General features: G+C 41.8%; 1 protein-coding gene and 1 pseudogene across 5 annotated transcripts in view; both read left to right on the top strand.

Moving 5' to 3' along the window:
* Positions 1-13,425, top strand: part of LOC110507241 (high affinity cationic amino acid transporter 1) — a 62,921-nt gene extending 49,496 nt beyond the window's left edge. For 3 of the 5 annotated variants that reach the window (XM_090224106.1, XM_090224111.1, XM_090224108.1), the window contains 5 exons: positions 4,247-4,349; positions 5,278-5,483; positions 5,608-5,759; positions 6,573-6,681; positions 12,522-13,425. In XM_090224106.1, coding sequence (XP_090080232.1) covers positions 4,247-4,349; positions 5,278-5,483; positions 5,608-5,759; positions 6,573-6,681; positions 12,522-12,715 — 764 coding nt within the window. In that variant the 3' untranslated portion in view covers positions 12,716-13,425. Of the gene's footprint in view, positions 1-3,114; positions 3,252-4,246; positions 4,350-5,277; positions 5,484-5,607; positions 5,760-6,572; positions 6,682-12,521 lie in introns of all 5 variants that reach the window. The other 2 variants (XM_090224109.1, XM_090224110.1) reach the window with 1 other exon arrangement.
* Positions 1,277-3,104, top strand: LOC149971327 (uncharacterized; annotated as a pseudogene).
* Positions 13,426-16,711: the final 3,286 nt, after the last annotated feature.

Here is a 16,711-nt window from a genome sequence, read left to right as displayed (position 1 = left end):
ACTACTGATATTATTACCCTGGGGGTACGGAGTACTACTGATATTATTACCCTGGGGGTACGGAGTACTACCGATGTTATTACCCTGGGGGTACGGAGTACTACTGATATTATTACCCTGGGGTACGGAGTACTACTGATATTATTACTCTGGGGGTACGGAGTACTACTGATATTATTACCCTGGGGTACGGAGTACTACTGATATTATTACCCTGGGGGTACGGAGTACTACTGATATTATTACCCTGGGGGTACTGAGTACTACTGATATTATTACCCTGGGGTACGGCAGATTTATTACCCTGGGGGTACGGAGTACTACTGATATTATTACCCTGGGGGTACGGAGTACTACTGATATTATTACCCTGGGGGTACGGAGTACTACTGATATTATTACCCTGGGGGTACGGAGTACTACTGATATTATTACCCTGGGGGTACGGAGTACTACTGATATTATTAACCTGGGGGTACTGAGTACTACTGATATTATTACCCTGGGGGTACGGCGTGCTACTGATATTATTACCCTGCGGGTACGGAGTACTTCTGATATTATTACCCTGGGGGTACGGAGTACTACTGATATTATTACCCTGGGGTACGGAGTACTACTGATATTATTACCCTGGGGTACGGAGTACTACTGATATTACCCTGCGGGTACGGAGTACTTCTGATATTATTACCCTGGGGGTACGGAGTACTACTGATATTATTACCCTGGGGGTACGGAGTACTACTGATATTATTACCCTGGGGGTACGGAGTACTACTGATATTATTACCCTAGGGGTACGGAGTACTACTGATATTATTACCCTGGGGGTACGGAGTACGACAGATTTTATTACCCTGGGGGTACGGAGTACTACTGATATTATTACCCTGGGGGTACGGAGTACTACTGATATTATTACCCTGGGGGTACGGAGTACTACTGATATTATTACCCTGGGGGTACGGAGTACTACTGATATTATTACCCTGGGGGTACGGAGTACTACTGATTTTCTGTTCTACCTGATCATTTATTGCACCCATCTGGTGTCCCGTGTCTAAACCAGTCCCTAATTAAAGGGGAAGAATGCTGGTGTCCCAGGTCTAAACCAGTCCCTAATTAAAGGGGAAGAATGCTGGTGTCCCAGGTCTAAACCAGTCCCTAATTAAAGGGGAAGAATGCTGGTGTCCCAGGTCTAAACCAGTCCCTAATTAAAGGGGAAGAATTTGAATTTGAGGGGATTCTATATCTATGGGAGAGACTCATCTTATCTGCTCTACATGTTTATTACGGGCAGACAGATCCTAAGGCTCTGAGGTTCTGTGTATGTCTGGGAGGTGCACTGGGAACTGCAGCAGTTGAAACCATGTGTCTGGACTTCATGGAGAGACTTGGAGTGTTTTTGGGTTATAAATCTTTGCCCCCTTCCTCCTCCTCCTCCTCCACCCCTGGCCTCTCCTCTTCTTCCTCCTCCTCCTCCACCCCTGGCCTCTCCTCTTCTTCCTCCTCCTCCTCCACCTCCTCCTCCACCCCTGGCCTCTCCTCTTCCTCCACATCCTCCTCCCTCTCCTCTTCCTCCTCCTCCTCCACCCCTGGCCTCTCCTCTTCCTCCACCTCCTCCTCCTCCCCCTCTGCCTCTCCTCTTCCTCCACCTCCTCCTCCTCCCTCTTCTCCTCCTCCTCCACCCCTGGCCTCTCCTCTTCCTCCTCCTCTTCCACCCCTGGCCTCTCCTCTTCCTCCTCATCCTCCTCCACCTCTGGCCTCTTCCTCCTCCTCCACCCCTGGCCTCTCCTCTTCCTCCTCCACCCCTGGCCTCTCCTCTTCCTCCACCTCCTCCCCTGGCCTCTCCTCTTCCTCCTCCACCCCTGGCCTCTCCTCTTCCTCCTCCACCCCTGGCCTCTCCTCTTCCTCCTCCACCCCTGGCCTCTCCTCTTCCTCCTCCACCCCTGGCCTCTCCTCTTCCTCCTCCACCCCTGGCCTCTCCTCTTCCTCCTCCACCCCTGGCCTCTCCTCTTCCTCCTCCACCGCTGGCCTCTCCTCTTCCTCCTCCTCTTCCACCCCTGGCCTCTTCCTCCTCCTCCACCCCTGGCCTCTCCTCTTCCTCCTCCACCCCTGGCCTCTCCTCTTCCTCCACCTCCTCCCCTGGCCTCTCCTCTTCCTCCACTTCCTCCTCCCTCTCCTCTTCTCCTTCTCCTCCACCACTGGCCTCTCCTCTTCCTCCTCTGGCCTCTCCTCTTCCTCCTCATCCTCCTCCACATCTGGCCTCTTCCTCCTCATCCTCCACCCCTGGCATCTCCTCTTCCTCCTCATCCTCCACCCTTGGCCTCTCCTCTTCCTCCACCTCCTCCTCCACCCCTGGCCTCTCCTCTTCCTCCACGCCTCCTCCACCCCTGGCCTCTCCTCTTCCTCCACCTCCTCCCCTGGCCTCTCCTCTTCCTCCTCCTCCTCCACCCCTGGCCTCTCCTCTTCCTCCACCTCCTCCCCTGGCCTCTCCTCTTCCTCCACTTCCTCCTCCCTCTCCTCTTCTCCTTCTCCTCCACCACTGGCCTCTCCTCTTCCTCCTCTGGCCTCTCCTCTTCCTCCTCATCCTCCTCCACATCTGGCCTCTTCCTCCTCATCCTCCACCCCTGGCATCTCCTCTTCCTCCTCATCCTCCACCCTTGGCCTCTCCTCTTCCTCCACCTCCTCCTCCACCCCTGGCCTCTCCTCTTCCTCCACGCCTCCTCCACCCCTGGCCTCTCCTCTTCCTCCACCTCCTCCCCTGGCCTCTCCTCTTCCTCCTCCTCCTCCACCCCTGGCCTCTCCTCTTCCTCCACCACCTCCTCCTCCACCCCTGGCCTCTCCTCTTCCTCCACCTCGTCCTCCTCCACCCCTGGCCTCTCCTCTTCCTCCACCTCGTCCTCCTCCACCCCTGGCCTCTCCTCTTCCTCCATCTCGTCCTCCTCCACCCCTGGCCTCTCCTCTTCCTCCACCTCCTCCTCTTCCACCCCTGGCCTCTCCTCTTCCTCCTCCACCCCTGACCTCTCCTCTTCCTCCTCCTCCTCCACCCCTTTCCTCTCCTCCTCCTCCCTCTCCTCTACTCCTCCCTTTCCCCCTCCCCTCCTATAGCCTTCTAGGCTCCATGTTTCCTCTACCTCGTATAATCTTTGCCATGGCCCGCGATGGTCTCCTCTTCTCCTTTCTGGCCAAGGTCAGTGAGAGGAAGTCGCCAATCAACTCCACCATTGCGTCAGGTTTCATGTCCGGTAAGACTGTGTTAGAGGTCAAGGGTTAAGCTCAGAGCTGATCTGTATCTGGCGGTAACAAGCCTATGCCCACCTGAGGAGGAGAGAGGGGGGTAGCAGACAGAGACCCTAGGTTGAAGGGACCTGAGGAGGAGAGAGGGGGGTAGCAGACAAAGACCTTAGGTTGAAGGAACCTGAGGAGGAGAGAGAGGGGGGGGGTAGCAGACAGAGACCTTAGGTTGAAGGAACCTGAGGAGGAGAGAGAGATGTAGCAGACAGAGACTTTAGGTTGAAGGGACCTGAGGAGGAGAGAGATGTAGCAGACAGAGACCTTAGGTTGAACGGACCTGAGGAAGAGAGAGATGTAGCAGACAGAGACCTTAGGTTGAAGGAACCTGAGGAGGAGAGAGGGGGGTAGCAGACAGAGACCTTAGGTTGAAGGGACCTGAGGAGGAGAGAGGGGGGTAGCAGACAGAGACCTTAGGTTGAAGGGACTAAAGAGAACTGTGATTTAGTTAAGAACAACTAAAACATAATGTGAAACAGACAGTCCATTAGTCTCGACTCTTCAAAAGTTTGAAAAATGCTGCCGTTTCTCGTCATTATTTTCTGTTTGGGAATTGAAAGTGACTACTGTATGTCTAGCCTACTGGTTGCTGTGATACTGTACCGTGACGTGAATATATTGTGTGTAACATGTTTCACAGGAAATGAAATCATAACAGGCAGTTGTAGAGTCATCATCATGTTCGTTCTTACTGTACAGATGCCTAATGCCAGAATCAAATACAATCATGGCATTTGTTTTGGTGGTTTCCCAGACACAGATCTAAACCTAGTCCTGAAAAACAACTTATTTTAGATGGAGATTCTCCTTTGAGCTTGTTTATTGGTCCAGGAATATCTGTGTCCAGGAACTCCGCCCATGAATGTGTGCATTGGCTTGTATTTTAAACAGGGTTATTCTGGGATAGATCCTGTCATATTTCTTAATGGTCTTTGTCTCCTTCCTACAGCGGTGATGGCCTTCCTGTTTGACCTGAAAGACCTGGTTGATCTGATGTCTATCGGCACCCTGCTAGCCTACACCTTGGTGGCAGCCTGTGTTCTCGTACTCAGGTTAGTACCCTACATACTACACCCTGCTAGCCTACACCTTGGTGGCAGCCTGTGTTCTCGTACTCAGGTTAGTACCCTACATACTACACCCTGCAAGCCTACACCTTGGTGGCAGCCTGTGTTCTCGTACTCAGGTTAGTACCCTACATACTACACCCTGCTAGCCTACACCTTAGTGGCAGCCTGTGTTCTCGTACTCAGGTTAGTACCCTACAGCCTGCTAGCTTACACCTTGGTGGCAGCCTGTGTTCTAGTACTCAGGTTAGTACCCTACATACTACACCCTCCTAGCCTACACCTTAGTGGCAGCCTGTGTTCTAGTACTCAGGTTAGTACCCTACATACTACACCCTGCTAGCCTACACCTTGGTGGCAGCCTGTGTTCTCGTACTCAGGTTAGTACCCTACATACTACACCCTGCTAGCCTACACCTTGGTGGCAGCCTGTGTTCTCGTACTCAGGTTAGTACCCTACATACTACACCCTGCTAGCCTACACCTTGGTGGCAGCCTGTGTTCTCGTACTCAGGTTAGTACCCTACATACTACACCCTGCTAGCCTACACCTTGGTGGCAGCCTGTGTTCTCGTACTCAGGTTAGTACCCTACATACTACACCCTGCTAGCCTACACCTTGGTGGCAGCCTGTGTTCTAGTACTCAGGTTAGTACCCTACATACTACACCCTCCTAGCCTACACCTTGGTGGCAGCCTGTGTTCTCGTACTCAGGTTAGTACCCTAAATACTACACCCTCCTAGCCTACACCTTAGTGGCAGCCTGTGTTCTAGTACTCAGGTTAGTATCTGCATGGATGATCAGTTCTTGGCTCCATAGCTCTGTCTGAACTTCAGAGTGGTTGCATTTCTTCAATAGGTGGCAGCTTACTGTTTTGCCTCTTTAATGTGGCTATTCTTTCTGTCCTGCAGGTACCAGCCAGAGCAATCCAGTATGGCCTATCGGATGGCTTCTACGCTGGACGAGCCAGACACCTTAGAGTCCATTAACGAGGGCAGTGTGGGGATCCTGCCGGGAGCAGAGGAGGTGTTCTGTGCCAAAAACCTGTTGTTCCCTCACAACACAGAACCCAACAACCTGTCTGGCTTCGTAGTCAACATCTGTACCAGTACATTAGGTAAGACACACACACACAGGCAGACACACACACACACACCTATTCAGTTTTGTCCCTGCAGGAGTGTTAGCTCTGGTCACCCCCGTCTCGTCCTTACTGTCTCTGTCTGTCTCTCTCCCTGCAGGAGTGTTGGTGTGTATCTTCTGTGTGGTAGCAGTGCAGGGAGGCTTTGCTTCCTGGTCTGTCTCTCTACTGAGCCTCATATTTACAGCCTGTCTGGCAGTCACTCTACTGGTCTGGAGACAGCCTGAGAGCAAGACCAATCTCTCTTTCAAGGTATGTGCACTCAGCTGTACTCAGGTCAGGGACATTTCCTCCCAGGGGCCAGTATGTTTAGAAATCTTCTCCTTCTCCCCTCTCCTCTTCTCCCTTCTCTCTTCTCTTCCTCTCCTCACGCCTCCTCTCCTCATGCCTCCTCCCCTCTCCTCCTCTCACCTCCTCTCCTCCTCTCCTCACGCCTCCTCCCCTCTCCTCCTCTCCTCCCCTCTCCTCCTCTCCTCCCCTCTCCTCACGCCTCCTCTCCTCACGCCTCCTCTCCTCACGCCTCCTCTCCTCACGCCTCCTCTCCTCCCCTATCCTCCTCTCCTCACGCCTCCCCCTCTCCTCCTCTCCTCACGCCTCCCCCTCTCCTCCTCTCCTCACGCCTCCTCCCCTCTCCTCACGCCTCCCCCTCTCCTCCTCTCCTCACACCTCCTCTCTTCACGTCTCCTCCCCTCCTCTCCTCATGCCTCCTCCTCACGCCTCCTCTTATCCTCTCCTCACGCCTCCTCCCCTCTCCTCCTCTCCTCACGCCTCCTCTCCTAATTCCTCCTCCCCTCTCCTCCCCTCCTCATGCCTCCACTCCTCCCTTCTCCTCCTCTCTTCACGTCTCCTCCCCTCCTCTCCTCATGCCTCCTCCCCTCTCCTCCTCTCCTCACGCCTCCTCTTATCCTCTCCTCACGCCTCCTCCCCTCTCCTCCTCTCCTCACGCCTCCTCTCCTAATTCCTCCTCCCCTCTCCTCCCCTCCTCATGCCTCCACTCCTCCCCTCTCCTCCTCTCCTCACGCCTCCTCTCCTCCTCTCCTCATGCCACCTCTCCTCTCCTCCCAGGTTCCCCTACTTCCCTTCCTCCCAGTGGCCAGTATGTTTATCAACATCTTCCTGATGTGTCAGCTGGGCCGAGGAACCTGGATACGCTTCTCTTTCTGGATGATCATAGGTACACTACATTTATCTGTACTATCTCTATACATATATATATATATATATATACTACATTTATCTGTACTATCTCTATACATATATATATATATATATACTACATTTATCTGTACTATCTATATATATACACTACATTTATCTGTACTATCTATATACACTACATTTATCTGTACTATCTATATATATACACTACATTTATCTGTACTATCTATATACACTACATTTATCTGTACTATATATATATATGTATATACACTACATTTATCTGTACTATAGATATACACTACATTTATCTGTACTATCTCTATACATATATATATATATATACACTACATTTATCTGTACTATATATATATATACTACATTTATCTGTACTATATATATATATACTACATTTATCTGTACTATCTCTATACATATATATATATATATACTACATTTATCTGTACTATATATATATACACTACATTTATCTGTACTATATATATATATATATATACACTACATTTATCTGTACTATATATATATATACACTACATTTATCTGTACTATCTCTATACATATATATATATATATATATATATATATATATATATATATATATATATATATATATATATACTACATTTATCTGTACTATATATATATACACTACATTTATCTGTACTATATATATATATACACTACATTTATCTGTACTATATATATATACACTACATTTATCTGTACTATATATATATATATATACACTACATTTATCTGTACTATATATATATATATACACTACATTTATCTGTACTATCTCTATACATATATATATATATATATATACTACATTTATCTGTACTATATATATATATACACTACATTTATCTGTACTATATATATATACACTACATTTATCTGTACTATATATATATACACTACATTTATCTGTACTATATATATATATACACTACATTTATCTGTACTATCTCTATACATATATATATATATATACACTACATTTATCTGTACTATATATATATATATACTACATTTATCTGTACTATATATATATACACTACATTTATCTGTACTATCTCTATACATATATATATATATACTACATTTATCTGTACTATATATATATACACTACATTTATCTGTACTATCTCTATACATATATATATATATATATACACTACATTTATCTGTACTATATATATATATACACTACATTTATCTGTACTATATATATATATACACTACATTTATCTGTACTATATATATATACACTACATTTATCTGTACTATATATATATATATATACACTACATTTATCTGTACTATCTCTATACATATATATATATATATATATGCTACATTTATCTGTACTATATATATATATACTACATTTATCTGTACTATCTATATACATATATATATATATACACTACATTTATCTGTACTATCTCTATACATATATATATATATATATACACTACATTTATCTGTACTATATATATATACACTACATTTATCTGTACTATCTCTATACATATATATATATATACACTACATTTATCTGTACTATATATATATATACACTACATTTATCTGTACTATATATATATATATACACTACATTTATCTGTACTATCTATATACACTACATTTATCTGTACTATCTATATATATACACTACATTTATCTGTACTATCTATATACACTACATTTATCTGTACTATATATATATATGTATATACACTACATTTATCTGTACTATAGATATACACTACATTTATCTGTACTATCTCTATACATATATATATATACACTACATTTATCTGTACTACATATATATATACTACATTTATCTGTACTATATATATATACACTACATTTATCTGTACTATATATATATATATACACTACATTTATCTGTACTATCTCTATACATATATATATATATATATACACTACATTTATCTGTACTATATATATATACACTACATTTATCTGTACTATATATATATACACTACATTTATCTGTACTATCTCTATACATATATATATATATATATACTACATTTATCTGTACTATATATATATACACTACATTTATCTGTACTATATATATATATATACACTACATTTATCTGTACTATCTCTATACATATATATATATATATACACTACATTTATCTGTACTATATATATATACACTACATTTATCTGTACTATATATATATACACTACATTTATCTGTACTATCTCTATACATATATATATATATATATATATATACTACATTTATCTGTACTATCTCTATACATATATATATATATATACTACATTTATCTGTACTATATATATATATACACTACATTTATCTGTACTATATATATATATATACTACATTTATCTGTACTATATATATATACACACTACATTTATCTGTACTATATATATATATATACACTACATTTATCTGTACTATCTATATACATATATATATATATACTACATTTATCTGTACTAAATATATATACTACATTTATCTGTACTATATATATATACACTACATTTATCTGTACTATATATATATACACTACATTTATCTGTACTATCTCTATACATATATATATATATATATACTACATTTATCTGTACTATATATATATATATACTACATTTATCTGTACTATCTCTATACATATATATATATATATACTACATTTATCTGTACTATATATATATACACTACATTTATCTGTACTATATATATATATGTATATACACTACATTTATCTGTACTATATATATATACACTACATTTATCTGTACTATCTCTATACATATATATATATATATATATATATATATATATATATATATATATATACTACATTTATCTGTACTATATATATATACACTACATTTATCTGTACTATATATATATATATATGTATATACACTACATTTATCTGTACTATAGATATACACTACATTTATCTGTACTATAGATATACAGTGCCTTGCGAAAGTATTCGGCCCCCTTGAACTTTGCGACCTTTTGCCACATTTCAGGCTTCAAACATAAAGATATAAAACTGTATTTTTTTGTGAAGAATCAACAACAAGTGGGACACAATCATGAAGTGGAACGACATTTATTGGATATTTCAAACTTTTTTAACAAATCAAAAACTGAAAAATTGGGCGTGCAAAATTATTCAGCCCCCTTAAGTTAATACTTTGTAGCGCCACCTTTTGCTGCGATTACAGCTGTAAGTCGCTTGGGGTATGTCTATCAGTTTTGCACATCGGAGAGACTGAATTTTTTTCCCATTCCTCCTTGCAAAACAGCTCGAGCTCAGTGAGGTTGGATGGAGAGCATTTGTGAACAGCAGTTTTCAGTTCTTTCCACAGATTCTCGATTGGATTCAGGTCTGGACTTTGACTTGGCCATTCTAACACCTGGATATGTTTATTTTTGAACCATTCCATTGTAGATTTTGCTTTATGTTTTGGATCATTGTCTTGTTGGAAGACAAATCTCCGTCCCAGTCTCAGGTCTTTTGCAGACTCCATCAGGTTTTCTTCCAGAATGGTCCTGTATTTGGCTCCATCCATCTTCCCATCAATTTTAACCATCTTCCCTGTCCCTGCTGAAGAAAAGCAGGCCCAAACCATGATGCTGCCACCACCATGTTTGACAGTGGGGATGGTGTGTTGCTTTTACGCCAAACATAACGTTTTGCATTGTTGCCAAAAAGTTCAATTTTGGTTTCATCTGACCCGAGCACCTTCTTCCACATGTTTGGTGTGTCTCCCAGGTGGCTTGTGGCAAACTTTAAACGACACTTTTTATGGATATCTTCAAGAAATGGCTTTCTTCTTGCCACTCTTCCATAAATGCCAGATTTGTGCAATATACGACTGATTGTTGTCCTATGGACAGAGTCTCCCACCTCAGCTGTAGATCTCTGCAGTTCATCCAGAGTGATCATGGGCCTCTTGGCTGCATCTCTGATCAGTCTTCTCCTTGTATGAGCTGAAAGTTTAGAGGGACGGCCAGGTCTTGGTAGATTTGCAGTGGTCTGATACTCCTTCCATTTCAATTATATCGCTTGCACAGTGCTCCTTGGGATGTTTAAAGCTTGGGAAATCTTTTTGTATCCAAATCCGGCTTTAAACTTCTTCACAACAGTATCTCGGACCTGCCTGGTGTGTTCCTTGTTCTTCATGATGCTCTCTGCGCTTTTAACGGACCTCTGAGACTATCACAGTGCAGGTGCATTTATACGGAGACTTGATTACACACAGGTGGATTGTATTTATCATCATTAGTCATTTAGGTCAACATTGGATCATTCAGAGATCCTCACTGAACTTCTGGAGAGAGTTTGCTGCACTGAAAGTAAAGGGGCTGAATAATTTTGCGCGCCCAATTTTTCAGTTTTTGATTTGTTAAAAAAGTTTGAAATATCCAATAAATGTCGTTCCACTTCATGATTGTGTCCCACTTGTTGTTGATTCTTCACAAAAAAATACAGTTTTATATCTTTATGTTTGAAGCCTGAAATGTGGCAAAAGGTCGCAAAGTTCAAGGGGGCCGAATACTTTCGCAAGGCACTGTATACACTACATTTATCTGTAATATATATATATATATATATATATATATATATATATATATTTATATATACTACATTTTTCTGTACTATAGATATACACTACATTTTTCTGTACTATAGATATACACTACATTTATCTGTACTATAGATATACACTACATTTATCTGTACTATAGATATACACTACATTTATCTGTACTATATATATACACTACATTTATCTGTACTATAGATATACACTACATTTATCTGTACTATAGATATACACTACATTTATCTGTACTATAGATATACACTACATTTATCTGTACTATAGATATACACTACATTAATCTGTACTATAGATATACACTACATTTATCTGTACTATAGATATACACTACATTTATCTGTACTATAGATATACACTACATTTATCTGTACTATAGATATACACTACATTTATCTGTACTATATATATACACTACATTTTTCTGTACTATAGATATACACTACATTTTTCTGTACTATAGATATACACTACATTTATCTGTACTATAGATATACACTACATTTATCTGTACTATAGATATACACTACATTAATCTGTACTATAGATTAAATCTGACCTATAGATACAATAGTTTGGACACAGCTACTCATTCCAGGGTTCTAGAACACCTACTCATTCCAGGGTTCTAGAACACCTACTCATTCCAGGGTTCTAGAACACCTACTCATTCCAGGGTTCTAGAACACCTACTCATTCCAGGGTTCTAGAACACCTACTCATTCCAGGGTTTTTCTTTATTTTTACTATTTTCTACATTGTAGAATAATGAAACATTAACTATAGTAACCAAAAGAATGTTACAAAAATGGAAATATATTTTACATCAACACTATGAAATAACACATATGGAGTCATGTAGTAACCAGAAAAGCGTTCAACAAATAAAAATATATTTTTTGTATTTGAGATTCCTCAAAGTAGCCACCCTTCCTTCGCCTTGATCACAGCTCTGCACACTGTTGGCTTTGCACACTCTTGGCTTTGCACACTCTTGGCTTTGCACACTCTTGGCTTTGCACACTCTTGGCTTTGCACACTCTTGGCTTTGCACACTCTTGGCTTTGCACACTCTTGGCTTTGCACACTCTTGGCTTTGCACACTCTTGGCGTTGCACACTCTTGGCGTTCTCTCAACCAGCTTCACCTTTGGTACCCTTCTCCCAGGTTTCATCATCTACTTTGGCTATGGGATCCGTAACAGTGTAGAAGCTGCTTTAGCCAATACTGACGGTAACCTGCACAGATACAAGCCAGACTGCACTCTCAGCGGGCAGCCAATGGACATCGAGAAGGAAGTGTTCCTACACAACGGCCTGGACCTGGACAACACAGTGGACGAGGAGGACGGGGACCTCTAGAGGTTGGGAGGTGCAGTGCACTTCCCTAATGCTACTATCCGATTACTTTATCTATCTTTTAACTGTCAGATTAGTGCCAAATACTGTCAGAAATATCTTCACGTGAAGGGGGACATTCATGTACAATCAGAACGAGCTCTATTAGGATCTCGTAGTATCAAACCAGACACGGGGTCTCTTCACATTGGGCCATTGGTCCACCATACCAGTTCCACGTCCACTGCTCATGACTCTGTTAGTGATGTCGGTAGTGAGCACCAAACCAACCAGCCCGTCTGTCATTGTTATCACAAAGCAGGACGACTATCACACTTCTCTTGGAAGAAGAAAAGGGCCTTGAAAGGATCTGTGGCCCTTAACGTTTTATTGAAATGTGTTGGAAATACTGAATAGTCTAGAATTTCACTCTGAAGAGCAGGGCTCATCCCTAATACTAGCATTACTGGTTGATTACCATGCAGTCTATCGCCCTCTGCTGGAGTCCTGGTGTCACTGCATGATAGATGCTGATAGAGGATGTGTCACATGGGCACCCTATTCTCTATATAGTGCACTACTTTTGACCAGGACCCATAGTGGGCACAGTGCTGGTTGCTGTGTCCCCTCTACTAGTCAAGTCAACATCATCCTCCCCAATTTCATTACTTACAATGTTAATTAACATACTCTGCTTCTTATCTACAATTATATTGACTTATTGATGACAACAAGTGATGTTTTTTCATTCATATGTGCAGAGCCATCTCTGAGTCAATACAGCTGCACTTCCTTGTTTGATTGAACATCATATTCAGGATGTAATGAATTATAATTGATTACAACTACAGTATGAATTGAGGTGAGTGTTTAAGGTAGTAAGCTGGCATTGTTCCAACTTCCATTGTAGAGGAGTGATGATTTACGGAATGTTGCACGAGCCTTCTTCTCCTCCTTTTTCTTCTCCTCCTCCTTCTTCTCCTCCTTTTTCTTCTTCTCCTCCTTCTATTCCTTCTTCTTTTCCTTCTTCTCCTTCTCTTCCTTCTTCTTCTCCTTCTTCTTCTCTTCCTTCTTCTCCTTCTCTTCCTTCTTCTCCTTCTTCTTCTCCTTCTCTTCCTTCTTCTTCTCTTTCTTCTTCTCTTCCTTCTTCTCCTTCTCTTCCTTCTTCTCCTTCTCTTCCTTCTCTTCCTTCTTCTCCTTCTCTTCCTTCTTCTTCTCTTTCTTCTTCTCTTCCTTCTTCTCCTTCTCTTCCTTCTTCTCCTTCTCTTCCTTCTCTTCCTTCTTCTCCTTCTCTTCCTTCTTCTCTTCCTCCTTCTTCTTCTCTTTCTTCTTCTCTTCATCCTTCTCCTTCTCTTCCTTCTTCTCCTTCTCTTCCTTCTCTTCCTTCTTCTCCTTCTCTTCCTTCTTCTCCTTCTCTTCCTTCTCTTCCTTCTTCTCCTTCTCTTCCTTCTTCTCTTCCTCCTTCTTCTTCTCTTTCTTCTTCTCTTCCTCCTTCTCCTTCTCTTCCTTCTTCTCCTTCTCTTCCTTCTCTTCCTTCTTCTCCTTCTCTTCCTTCTTCTCCTTCTCTTCCTTCTCTTCCTTCTTCTCCTTCTCTTCCTTCTTCTCCTTCTCTTCCTTCTTCTCCTTCTCTTCCTTCTCTTCCTTCTTCTCCTTCTCTTCCTTCTCTTCCTTCTTCTCCTTCTCTTCCTTCTCCTTCTCTTCCTTCTTCTCCTTCTTCTTCTCCTTCTCTTCCTTCTTCTTCTCTTTCTTCTTCTCTTCCTTCTTCTCCTTCTCTTCCTTCTTCTCTTCCTTCTTCTCCTTCTCTTCCTTCTTCTCTTCCTTCTCCTTCTCTTCCTTCTTCTCCTTCTCTTCCTTCTTCTTCTCTTTCTTCTTCTCTTCCTTCTTCTCCTTCTCTTCCTTCTTCTCCTTCTTCTTCTCCTTCTCTTCCTTCTTCTCCTTCTTCTTCTCCTTCTCTTCCTTCTTCTTCTCCTTCTTCTTCTCTTCCTTCTTCTCCTTCTCTTCCTTCTTCTCCTTCTCTTCCTTCTTCTCCTTCTCTTTCTTCTTCTTCTCCTTCTTCTTCTCTTCCTTCTTCTCCTTCTCTTCCTTCTTCTCCTTCTTCTTCTCCTTCTCTTTCTTCTTCTTCTCCTTCTTCTTCTCTTCCTTCTTCTCCTTCTCTTCCTTCTTCTCCTTCTTCTTCTCCTTCTCTTCCTTCTCCTTCTCTTCCTTCTTCTCTTCCTTCTTCTCCTTCTTCTCCTTCTTCTTCTCTTCCTTCTTCTCCTTCTCTTCCTTCTTCTCCTTCTCTTCCTTCTTCTCCTTCTCTTTCTTCTTCTTCTCCTTCTTCTTCTCTTCCTTCTTCTCCTTCTCTTCCTTCTCCTCTTTCTTCTCCTTCTCCTCTTTCTTCTTCTCTTCCTTCTTCTTCTTCTCTTCCTTCTTCTTCTTATTGCACACTATGAGAGTTCTTCATAGTCAACTATGTCAACTTCCTCGTAGTCAACTTTTTGATTGCATCAAAAAACCAATGCACATGTATGTCCAACTTAAGTAATAAGGCCCAATATACCACGGCTAAGGACTGTTGGTGTGCACGACGCATTGCGGAGTTCCTGGATACAGCCCTTAGCCGTGCTATACCTGTATTGGCCATATACCACAACCTCCCCGAGGTGCCTTATTGCTATTATAAACTGGTTACCAACGTAACTAGAGCAGTTAAAACCTATACCCATGGTATAGGGTCTGATATACCATGGCTGTCAGCCAATCAGCATTTAGGGCTCGAACCACCCAGTTTATCATCTAATATAGTACAATATTGCATGTACAGTTACTGTAAATTAAAATAAGTTAAATGTATAAATGAGCACATTCTGAACGAGTGAGGGAATGGAGTTAGCTTACATCCCAAATGGTATCCTATTCCCTGTACTACTGTTGACCAGAGCCCTTTGGGCCCGGTTTAAAAGTAGTGCACTATATAAGGAACAGGGTACTATTTGGGATGCTTCCCAAGTCACTTCAGGAGTTAACTTTTAAGTGCCTACTTTGTCAGCCAGACGATCATGATCACCCTAATGAAATGTTAAATGATGACTAGTCAACATAGGTAAAAGGGGGGAGACCTAAGTCAGTTGCACAACTGAATGCATTGAACTGAAATGTGTCTTCCGCATTTAACCCAACCCCCTCTGAATCAGGGGTGGCTGGGTAGCCTAGTGGTTAGAACCTTTGGGCAAGGAACCGAAATCAGTCGTTCTGCCCCTGAACAAGGCAGTTAACCCACTGTTCCCTGGTAGGCTGTCATTGTAAATAAGAATTTGTTCTTAACCGACTTGCCTCGTTAAATTTGAACAACATCTGAGAGGTGCAAGGGGCTGCCGTCGTCTAGGGAACAGTTGTTGTTGGGGCTTAACTATTTCTCCAACTTACCACTTTTATTATGATGGTATCTTGTGTGATTTGCTATTTATAGTATTATAATGTGTTTGGCCAAATGTGTTGCCTAGTAATTTCATTGTGTGATTTTCCTCAAAAGAAATGTGGAATCCTTTTTTTTCTTCCTCAAAGACGTTGCACCAAAACATGTTTATTCATAGAACAAGACCACAATTATTAATTGTCTCCAACATATTTAATGACCTGTTGGTGAAACAACTCGGTTCACGTCCAAATCAGACCCCCCCCCCCCCAAATTCGCCACAACATTTATTGCCATGAACTATAGCGTCTTTGAAATGTTATTTTTTTTGTTTTAATTTCTGAATGTTTAGTGACTTATTATGTATGATACAATCCCCTGTCAACCCTCATTCATTCTGTAAATATTGGGTCCTTTTGTTGTAGATTTATGGTCCGTTTGTACTCCTATGAAGCCAGATCTGTGCATGTGTGTACGCTGCTCAGTCCTGCTACAAACACATCGGTATGCCTCTTTTATAAGATAAAGAGACTGCTACTCTCCTAGCCTGGTTAAACCAAACTGAATGAAGTACTCACTATGGTAAATGTAGCATTCACACTGGTTTAAACCAGGCTACTCATTTC

Source organism: Oncorhynchus mykiss, chromosome 27 (genome assembly GCF_057628025.1).
Source record: "Oncorhynchus mykiss isolate SJ-2025 chromosome 27, ASM5762802v1, whole genome shotgun sequence".
NCBI classification, from domain to species: Eukaryota; Metazoa; Chordata; class Actinopteri; order Salmoniformes; family Salmonidae; genus Oncorhynchus; species Oncorhynchus mykiss.
This window is presented reverse-complemented; position numbering and strand designations above follow the sequence as displayed.